We start from the raw sequence: 11,239 nt of genomic DNA, 5'->3' as shown, positions 1-11,239 counted from the left end.
TTGGTCACTTTTGAATGCTGGCGGTGCTCTCACTCTAGTGGTAGCATGAGACGGAGTCTACAACCCACACAAGTGGCTCAGGTAGTGCAGTTCATCCAGGATGGCACATCAATGCAAACTGTGGCAAAAAGGTTTGCTGTGTCTGTCAGCGTAGTGTCCAGAGCATGCAGCCGCTACCAGGAGACAGGCCAGTACATCAGGAGACGTGGAGGAGGCCGTAGGAGGGCAACAACCCAGCAGCAGGACCGCTACCTCCGCCTTTGTGCAAGGAGGTGCACTGCCAGCGCCCTGCAAAATGACCTCCAGCAGGCCACAAATGTGCATGTGTCTGCTCAAACGGTCAGAAACAGACTCCATGAGGGTGGTATGAGGGCCCGACGTCCACAGGTGGGGGTTGTGCTTACAGCCCAACACCGTGCAGGACGTTTGGCATTTGCCAGAGAACACCAAGATTGGCAAATTCGCCACTGGCGCCCTGTGCTCTTCACAGATGAAAGCAGGTTCACACTGAGCACATGAGCACGTGACAAGAGTCTGGAGACGCCGTGGAGAACGTTCTGCTGCCTGCAACATCCTCCAGCATGACCGGTTTGGCGATGGGTCAGTCATGGTGTGAGGTGGCATTTCTTTGTGGGGCCGCACAGCCCTCCATGTGCTCGCCAGAGGTAGCCTGACTGCCATTAGGTACCGAGATGAGATCCTCAGACCCCTTGTGAGACCATATGCTGACACATGGACATTTGTGGCCTGCTGGAGGTCATTTTGCAGGGCTCTGGCAGTGCACCTCCTTGCACTAAGGCGGAGGTAGCGGTCCTGCTGCTGGGTTGTTGCCCTCCTACGGCCTCCTCCACGTCTCCTGATGTACTGGCCTGTCTCCTGGTAGCGCCTGCATGCTCTGGACACTACGCTGACAGACACAGCAAACCTTTTTGCCACAGTTCGCATTGATGTGCCATCCTGGATGAACTGCACTACCTGAGCCACTTGTGTGGGTTGTAGACTCCGTCTCATGCTACCACTAGAGTGAGAGCACCGCCAGCATTCAAAAGTGACCAAAACATCAGCCAGGAAGCATAGGAACTGAGAAGTGGTCTGTGGTCACCACCTGCAGAATCACTCCTGTTTTGGGGGGTGTCTTGCTAATTGCCTATAATTTCCACCTTTTGTCTATTCCATTTTCACAACAGCATGTGAAATTTATTGTCAATCAGTGTTGCTTCCTAAATGGACAGTTTGATTTCACAGAAGTGTGATTGACTTAGAGTTACATTGTGTTGTTTAAGTGTTCCCTTTATTTTTTTGAGCAGTGTAGTTTTGACGTCTTCACTATTATTCTACAATGTAGAAAATAGTAAAAATAAAGAAAATCCCTTGAATTAGTAGGTGTAGCCAAACTTTTGACTGGTACTGTATAATAATAAACAAACTATGTTATACTCCTAACTCAAATGTGTCACTTTGTTCTAGAGTACAATGATTTAATGGTACACGAGGACTTACTATACTCCTGAACTAAAAACTCCACAACTTAATGACATGGTACAGGTTTATTTTCATAAAAAAAAGTTACAAAAGTATTTACATCACTAAACCCCCTCCTGAGTGCATTCACCCACCATCTCCCTCCTTTTAAAGGTGTTTGAGTTAGAGTCTGAATGCATGGTGATGGGATAGGGGTCAACTTCTGAACATTACAGTATTGTCCTGTTGGATTACTGAAACATCCCCTAACCAAGAACCTCTTCCCTCATAGTCACCTCCTGTTCCTGTACCACGTCCCCCTGGAACAACCCAGTGGTTCGGTCCACTGTCTGCACTGGACTCCTCTCTTGCCCAGAGTCCCTTCTTAAGCACTCCAGCTCCTCCCTCTCCCTTTGCATCCTTTCCTTCTCCATCTGCAACTCCACTCTCTCTCTCTGCAGGTCTTCCCTCTCCCTCTGCAGGGAGCGGGCCTCCTGCTCCTGGCTTCTCCTCAGGGTCTCCAGGGCCTCCTTCTCTGCAGATGCCTCTCTGGTGTTGGCCCGACGTAGTGTCTCCAGGAGCTCCCTCTGCTGCTCCAGCGCCCGTGCCTCCTGCTGCTGAGCCCTCCTCAAGGCCTCCGTCAGCTCACGCTCCCGCTCCAACACACGCACCTCCCCCTCACATGCTCCCATCACATCAAATTCATCTACAGAGTGAGAGAAAGAGAGCGGACACAGGAAAGACAGCATGAAATCAAGAGCTCATGTTCTCTAACTTACGTGTGTTCATTTATGAAAATACGTATGAGCATCAGTTCTTCGAATACAGAATACAGTATTTTGGGATCAATTTGAGCAACACCGATACGCACACATATATACAGTCATCAGACCTACTTGGAAATTTCCCTGGGCTTTGTTTCAGTGCAACCCCTCCAATTCTCCTTGACAGGTTGGTGTGTTTTGGGCCTGGGTCGCCGTCTCTACGCAATGTTTTCTGGACGACGTTGGTCTTCTGTTTCTTGATGTGGCCCTCCAGGCGAGCAAATGCCTCTGGATGTCTCTTGGAGAGGTGGCGCAGCAGGTTGCTGGTGCTGCTCTGGTGCTGGATCTTCTCATTGCAGATCAGACAAAGCGCGCGGTTCTGCTCCTCCAACCGCTCGTAGTGCGTCCACACGGAGCTCCACTTCCGGCCAGATGGTGTGGCCCCTGCACTGACCTGGCGCACAATCACAGCCCCGGTGTCTCTGACCACAGCGTGATCCTCTGCTGCCTTCAGGATGCCGTTGATGGCGCTTGCGATGTCTGCGTCACTCACCGAGGCTGCCTGCTCTGGGGGCTGCTCCTCTAGTGCTACCTCCACTGAGACAAATGTACCAGCAAAAAAATTATTTATAAAAAAAAGTTACTCCACTGAGGACTGTCTGACTTAACCATTCACCTAAAATGTGTTGCTAGCCAACTTATCTTACAGCTACACGGCCAAAAGTATGTGGATTCATGGTCTTCAAATTAGTGGATTCAGCTATTTGCTGACAGGTATATAAAATTGAGCACACAGCCATTCAATCTCCATAGACAAACATTGGCAGTAGAATGGCCTTACTGAAGAGCTCATTGACTTTCAACGGGGCACCGTCATAAGATGCCACCTTTCCAACAAGTCACCTCATCAAATTTCTGCCCTGCTAGAGCTGTAAGTGCTGTGATTGTGAAGTGGAAACATTTAGGTGAAACAACAGCTCAGCCACGAAATGATAGGCCTCACAAGCTCACGGGACCGCCGAGTGCTGAAGCACATAGCTCATAAAAATCATCTGTCCTAGGTTGCAACACTCACTACCGAGTTCCAAACTGCCTCTGGAAGCATCGTCAGCACAAGAACTGTTCGTCTGGAGCTTTATGAAATGGGTTTCCATGGCCTAAGATCACCATGTGCAATGCCAAGCATTGGCTGGAGTGGTGTAAGCTCACCGTCATCAAAACTCTAGACCAGTGGAAACACTTTCTCTGGAGTGATGAACCATACTTAACCATCTGGCAGTCCAACGGACTAATATTGGTTTGGCGGATGCCAGGAGAACGCTACCTGCCACAATGCATAGTGCCAACTGTACAATTTGGTGGAGAAGGAATAATGGTCTGGGGCTGTTTTTTTTAATGGGTCAGGATAGGCCCCTTAGTTCCACTGAAGGGAAATCTTAACGCAACAGCATACAATGACATTCTAGACGATTCTGTGCTTCCAACTTTGTGGCAACAGTTTGGGGAAGGCCTTTTCCTGTTTCAGCATGACAATGCCCCCATGCACAAAATGAGGTCCATACAGAAATGGTTTGTTGAGATCAGTGTGGAAGAACTTGACTGGCCTGCACAGAGCCTTGACCTCAATCCCATTGAATTAAAACGCCAACTGCGAGCAAAGCCTAGTCGTCCAACATCAGTGCCCGACCTCACTAATGCTTGTGGCTGAATGGAAGCAAGTCCCCGCAGCAATGTTCCAACATCTAGTGAGTGGAAAGCCTTCCCAGAAGAGTGGAGGCTGTTGTGGCAGCAAAAGGGGGGGGGGGGGACCAACTACATATTTTAGGCTGAGTCTCTGTACAGCACTTCGAGATATTAGCTGATGTACGAAGGTGTACGAAGGGCTATATAAAATAAACTTGATCGATTGATATTAATGCCCATGATTTCGGAAGATATGTTCGACAATCACCACATCCTCATTGGCAGACTCGACAGCCTTGGTTTCTCTAATGATTGCCTCGCCTGGTTCACCAACTACTTCTCTGATAGAGTTCAGTGTGTCAAATCGGAGGGTCTGTTGTCCGGGCCTCTGGCAGTCTCTATGGGGGTGCCACAGGGTTCAATTCTTGGACCGACTCTCTTCTCTGTTTACATCAATGATGTCGCTCTTGCTGCTGGTGATTCTCTGATCCACCTCTACGCAGACGACACTATTCTGTATACTTCTAGCCCTTCTTTTGACACTGTGTTAACAACCCTCCAGGCGAGCTTCAATGCCATACAACTCTCCTTCCGTGGCCTCCAACTGCTCTTAAATACAAGTAAAACCAAATGCATGCTCTTCAACCGATCGCTGCCTGCTCCTGCCCGCCTGTCCAACATCACTACTTTGGACGGCTCTGACTTAGAATATGTGGACAACTACAAATACCTAGGTGTCTGGTTAGACTGTAAACTCTCCTTCCAGACCCACATCAAACATCTCCAATCCAAAGTCAAATCTAGAATTGGCTTCCTATTCCGCAACAAAGCATCCTTTACTCATGCTGCCAAACATACCCTTGTAAAACTGACCATCCTACCAATCCTCGACTTCGGTGATGTCATTTACAAAATAGCCTCCAAAACCCTACTCAATAAATTGGATGCAGTCTATCACAGTGCCATCCGTTTTGTCACCAAAGCCCCATATACTACCCACCACTGCGACCTGTACACTCTCGTTGGCTGGCCCTCGCTTCATACTCGTCGCCAAACCCACTGGTTCCAGGTCATCTACAAGACCCTGCTAGGTAAAGTCCCCCCTTATCTCAGCTCGCTGGTCACCATAGCAGCACCTACCTGTAGCACGCGCTCCAGCAGGTATATCTCTCTAGTCACCCCCAAAACCAATTCTTCCTTTGGACGCCTCTCCTTCCAGTTCTCTGCTGCCAATGACTGGAACGAACTACAAAAATCTCTGAAACTGGAAACACCTATCTCCCTCACTAGCTTTAAGCACCAGCTGTCAGAGCAGCTCATAGATTACTGCACCTGTACATAACCCATCTACAATTTAGCCCAAACAACTACCTCTTTACCTACTGTATTTATTTATTAATTTATTTTGCTCCTTTGCACCCCATTATTTCTGTCTCTACTTTGCACTTTCTTCCAATGCAAACCAACCATTCCAGTGTTTTTTAGTTTTTATTTTACTTGCTGTGTTGTACTCACTTCGCCTCCATGGCCTTTTTATATTTTATTTATTTATACATATATCTGTTTGCCTTCACCTCCCTTATCTCACCTCACTTGCTCACATTGTATATAGACTTATTTTTTTTCACTGTATTATTGACTATATGTTTGTTTTTTACTCCATGTGTAACTATGTGTTGTTGTATGTGTCGAACTGCTTTGCTTTATCTTGGCCAGGTCGCAATTGTAAATGAGAACGTGTTCTCGATTTGCCTACCTGGTTAAATAAAGGTTAAATAAATAAAAATAAATAAATAAAAGTAGGTGTCCATATACTTTTGGTCATGTAGTGTATTTTACATATGGTGCCTTCAGAAAGTTCACACCCATTGACTTTTTCAAAATGTTGTTGAGTTAGTAAATTTAGAGTTTTTTGGTCACTGGCCTACACACAATACCCCATAATATCAAAGTGGAATTACGTTTTTACAAATAAAAAATAGCTGAAATGTATTGAGTCAATAAGTATTCAACCCCTCTTATGGCAAGCCTAAATAAGTTGATGAATGAAAATGTGCTTAACAAGTCACATAAAGTTGAAATAATATATTGTTTAACATTATTTTTGAATGACTACCTCACACATACAGACTACTGTAAAGTCCATCAGTCGAGCAGTGAATTTCAAACAGATTCAACCACAAAAGAGGTTGTCCAATGACTCATAAAGAAGGGCACCTATTGGTAGATGGGTAAACAATGTTAAAGCAGACATTGAACAGCCCTTTGAGCATGACGAAGTTATTCATTTCACTTTGGATGGTGTACCAATACACCCAGTCACTACAAAGATACAGGCGTCCTTCCTAACTAATTTTCCGGGGTGGAAGGTAACTTTTCTGGGATTTCACCATGAGGCCAAAGGTGACCTTAAAACACTTACAACGATTAATGGCTGTGATAGGAGGAAACTGAGGATGGATCAACAACATTGTAGTTACTCCACAATACTAACCTAATTGACAAAGGGGAAAAGGAAGCCTGTACAGTATAAAACTATTCCAAAACATGCATCCTGTTTGCAACAAGGCAGTAAAGTAATACTGCAAAAAATGTGGCATAGCTTTTAACTTTTTGTCCTTAATACAAAGTGGTATGTTTGGGGCAAATCCAATACATTACTGAGTACCACTCAATATTTTCAAGCATAGTGGTGTCTGCATCATGTTTTGGGTATGCTTGTATAATTGTTAAGGACTGGGGAGTAAAAAACAAATAAATAAAAAACAGAATGGCGCTAAGTATAGGCAAAATGCTAGAGGAAATCCTGGTTCAGTCTGCTTTCAACAAGACACAGAGATGAATTCACATTACAACAGGACAATAACTTAAAACCCAAGGCCAAATCTACACTGGAGTTGCTTATCAAGAAGCCAGTGAATGTTCCAGAGTGGCTGAGTTACAGTTGACTTAAATCTACCTGAAACTGTATGGCAAGACCTGGTTGTCTAGCAATGATCAACAACCATTTTGACAGAGCTTGAAAAAAATGTGAAAATAATAGAAAATGGGCAAATATAGCACAACTGAGGTGTGGAAAGCTCTTAAAAGATTTACCCAGAAAGACTCACAGCTGTAATTTCTGTCAAAGGTGCTTCTGCAAAGTCGTGAATTAGGGGTGTGAATACTTATGTAAATGATTTGGCATTATTATTTAGGTCTGAGTCTCAAGTAGAATGGGTCAGTCAAGTCCAAGTCGTGCATTCTATGAGCAAGTCGATCACATTTAAAAAAATATATATATACACCCTACATGCAATGACTTGTTCAACTACACACTTAGATGGGAAAAAAACAGTTCTTCAGGTATCCCCATAAGAGAACCCATTTGGGTTCCACGTAGAACCTAACTGTTGAAACAGTTTTACATGGAGGTTCTACCTGGAACCAAAAATGGTTATTCAGGGTACTCCTATGGGGACAGCAGAATAACCCTTTAAGGTATGAGATAGCATCTTTTTTTCTAGAGTGTACAAATATTTATTGAGGCACCAGACAGCCCTTTCTGTTGTTTTGTCTACAACACATTGTGATGACGTAATAATTAATGTAAAAGAAATCCATGAGTAAATGATCAATTTCAAGCAATTTTGACATTCCAAAAGACCAGTAGGCCTATGGTAGTAATTGTTGCTTGACGCCCATTGCTAGTTAACAGGTAACATTCTTGAATATCAAACAATTTTTGGTGCTGCATATATATTTATGGCACTCCCCTCCCTACAATTTTAAGTTTGCGCTGCACCTGATCCTTTACTTGTAGACCTACAGCAAATCAGCACTCTTCGCTAGCTAAGTGGTTCTCAAAAGGTTTGATCCGCGACCCCCAAAATGGAGTGGTTCAACGCTTGCGAAAAATAGAAAAATAAACAAGCGCTTTCTGGACACAAATCTGGATATTTATGTGCGCCCGCCATTGCGCGACAACGATGACTGGTCATTGATCAACACTCAAGACTTGGTTCTGAAGCACTGATTAGACGTTTTTGAAACAAGAACTTGGGGTAATGACGTAGGCCAGATAGATTAAGCAAAGATAATATAAAATACAAATGGTAGGTTAAATGTAGCCGAAAAAAATATGAACCCCCCCCCCATTCTGTTTCACACTCTTGACCCCGCAAAACGTTCACCGCGCCAGCGCTCACAGACCTGTGTTGATTGGCTAGTGAAACGCAAACTGTCAATCTGCTTTTATGCAAGTGCGATATTGTCTCCGCCTGTTGGAGAGACATCGGGCCGGAGGGGGGTATGTGTGTTGAGACTGAGCGCTACTGCAGCGAAGCCTGAGTGCGAGGAGACAGAGCAGCAATCGTGCACTTCGTGACAACTTTTTACCAGTTGTAAGTAGCCTATTTAGATTGTCATTATGGAGACACCCATTTCCAACCCTTAATCCATAAAACATTAACGCGCTAGAACTGATGCGCATCAATAAATAATGGTAACAAAGCACAGGAAAACAACTTTAGGCGCTATAAGAGCCCATTAGATGAACTGCATTCTAATGTCGACTTTGCTTATGGAAAACCATATCAAGCGAAGGGTTTTACGCATGCTCAGTTCTTGGGTCTCGAGCACTGCGCAAGTGGACATTCGAAATGGAAATTATGTAACTCCCTCGCGTGCTATGGGGGAAAGTTCACAATGATTTAATCAATAGCCTATTGCTCCGTTTGTTGTTGTAGTCTTGTGTTATGCAATTCTTAATGGCCATGTTAATTTAAAAAGGAAGTTATCAGTTGTGATCATGGCCACAGCTCTATCGCGAATGTATCATTCTCCACATTTCATGGTGGACTTTACCCTGAAATTAGATTTTGGCCTTTCAGGGGCTATAGGCTACCTGCAACTAGCTCAGCAAACCATGGAAAAGTTGAATTGCAATCATAAACGCAGATTTTTCAGTAGCCTATGCCGATTTAAATACATCAATCTCGCAAATAGGCAATTTATAACGGTTTGTAACCTTAACATATGGCACATAATGAAGGCACAATTGCTAGAAAATAGACTAACATTCGTTTTTTGAAGTTCATCCAAGTGTTTCTTGCACAGAGATTCAGATCCTCTGTCCAACTTTCATCACTCAAATTCTCCTGTCAGATTTATCTATAGTTATGCACATGCATACCTATAGTGTTTGAGCCCTGAATGCTGATTGGTTGAAAGCCATGGTATATCAGACTGTGTACCATGGGAATGACCCCAATTATTTTGTTTGTTTACATAGCAATCAGGCTCCTCAAGGGTTTGTGGTATATGGCCAATATACCACGACTAAGGGCTATGGCCAAAGAACAGCACTTAGCCGTGGTATACTGGCCATATACCACACCTCCTAGGGCCTTGTTTATTCATAGCAGTTAAAACAATTTAAATCGACATCCATTGATGGAAAATATTCTGGAGGCGATTTATGTATGTTCTCTTGCAACATTCTTATACTTGGAAGAATTATTATTTTAATGGAAAACTGAATTTTGGTTCTTAACTCACTTCGTAAAAAAATACGTAGATATTCCTAAATTCTCTCGATGAAGTTATGGAAAAAGGCTTTCATAGATACATGTGGCAACTCCTCTGAGGCTGCAAAACAACATTTTAGGGCTAGTTATCAGACCTTGCGGGCGGGTTTTCAGAGGTCATTGGGTTAGACATTTTTACTAGACCTGGCAACACTGCTTGGCTTTTTTAATTACCCTAAAGTTGTAGACATCCTGCCCCAAAAGAGAGAATGTTATCACAAGTCAGTTCGTAAATCAGCATGTTTCTCCACGATCATTACATTGTAACGTTGGGTCAGCTGATTCGGGACGCAGACAGCATATAGCTACTAACGTTACAAGCTAGCTAGCTTTTGGTAGAAGCAGTCAGCATTGTGTGCGCATCATAATATAGTTAACGTTAGTTGGTAAGTAGCATTACATTCATTTTATATGAAGTGTGACTGGCTCAGCTATCATACTAGGTCTTCCCATAGACGCCCAGTCATTGAGTTGACGACAAGTGGCAACAATTACCCACCGCTGCTAAATTAAATAGGGTAAATACTGCCTTTAGGCTATGATCAAAAACATCTAAGCATCTGGGGTCAAAAATACACATATTAGGCAGTCAACCAAACTTTGCACCTAGTATTTTCACTGTGACCCGAGACTCATACTTGGATACGGGGGACGTTAACATAGCTAGCCCGGCCTAGTATGGGTACAAATGTGTGCTAGCTAGTTGAGTTAGCATCTGGGCTAACACAATGGAAACATTTGACTGAATAACTAAACACCGTCTGTGCATCAAGCGTGGGTTGACGAATGAAAGTTTGATATACTTTACATTCGCATTACCTGATATTCGAGTATGATAACGTCTCCACATAATATCAAATCATAACGTTACCATCACAATAGTCTTCACTGTTAATCATCATTGGTTGACTGTTGTCGTCTGCCACCACAGACCGCATATCCTTTGATGCTGCCGCGCTACTATACTCGTTCAGGTGTTTGCTACGCAAATGCCTTAGCATGTTCGTGGTGTGGCCGCAATGAAGGACGGTCTCTAAACACAGCAGACAAGTCACTTTCTTCTCATCTACGGCTCTGAAAAAAGACCAAACGACACTTCGCTTTCTAGGCGCCATCTTCCCATAAACGTGTCGTCACTAGTTACCACAGCCTCAATGTCATAAAGCTAGCCTATAAAAAATAAAGCTAGCCTATTTCTAGAATATATATGATTAAAATGCGGTTTTAAACCTAACCTTAAGTAAACTGCTAACCTTATGCCTACCCTTAAATGAAGACCACATTGTTATTTTCATGAATTTGTACGATATAGCCCCTTTGACTTTGTGGTTGTGGTAACTAGTAGACGTCTCGTCAGCAACACTATAAAGGTACTTCCGGGTCACGGAATTTCTGAAACGTTCTAAATAAAGTCACTGGGAGTCGACTGTTAGACCCGATTATGTATTTGTGCACATGCGCTTAGCTAGCCAACGTCGCCTACGTGTGATCAGGGATTTCTATGCTGGAAAATGACACTAACAGGCGTTTTGCTTCCACCTATCGTATTTGCAGTCTTCATCGAAAGCCTGCAGCAGAGTATTGAAACCCCCATCTCGTCTAAATTAGCAACATTGTGATGCAGTGCTCTTTTGGTCGGTCTAATTGTACATCCAACATTTGAATGAGACCCCAATTCCTAGGGGGAGATTGGCGCCATCATTCAATTAACATTGTGTTATATGGATTACTTTACACTACTGGAAGACATTTACATTTTATCAG

At 43.8% G+C, this 11,239-nt stretch overlaps 1 protein-coding gene across 1 annotated transcript; it reads right to left on the bottom strand.

Moving 5' to 3' along the window:
- Positions 1–1,532: 1,532 nt before the first annotated feature.
- On the bottom strand, positions 1,533–10,841 carry LOC129854223 (uncharacterized). The gene is made up of 3 exons (XM_055921024.1): positions 10,347–10,841; positions 2,358–2,822; positions 1,533–2,167 (listed from the first exon to the last, which is right to left on the bottom strand). The coding sequence occupies exons 1-3, from the start codon at positions 10,588–10,590 to the stop codon at positions 1,728–1,730; spliced, it is 1,149 nt and encodes a 382-aa protein (XP_055776999.1). The 5' UTR covers positions 10,591–10,841; the 3' UTR covers positions 1,533–1,727.
- Between the last annotated feature and the right edge of the window lie 398 nt (positions 10,842–11,239).

The sequence above is a fragment of the Salvelinus fontinalis genome, chromosome 4 (assembly GCF_029448725.1).
Source record: "Salvelinus fontinalis isolate EN_2023a chromosome 4, ASM2944872v1, whole genome shotgun sequence".
NCBI lineage: Eukaryota > Metazoa > Chordata > Actinopteri > Salmoniformes > Salmonidae > Salvelinus > Salvelinus fontinalis.
Note: the sequence above shows the minus strand (reverse complement) of the source record. Positions and strands in the feature narration are given on the sequence as shown.

Bases quoted from the DNA above. Each gene is read 5' to 3' on its own strand.
- LOC129854223 (XM_055921024.1), bottom strand. From the start codon at position 10,590: ATGGCGCCTAGAAAGCGAAGTGTCGTTTGGTCTTTTTTCAGAGCCGTA. The intron at 2,823-10,346 runs GTAACGTTATGA...CATTTGTCTCAG, and splicing joins CAGTGAAGACTATTGTGATG to TGGAGGTAGCACTAGAGGAG. The intron at 2,168-2,357 runs GTAGGTCTGATG...CTCACTCTGTAG, and splicing joins AAGCCCAGGGAAATTTCCAA to ATGAATTTGATGTGATGGGA.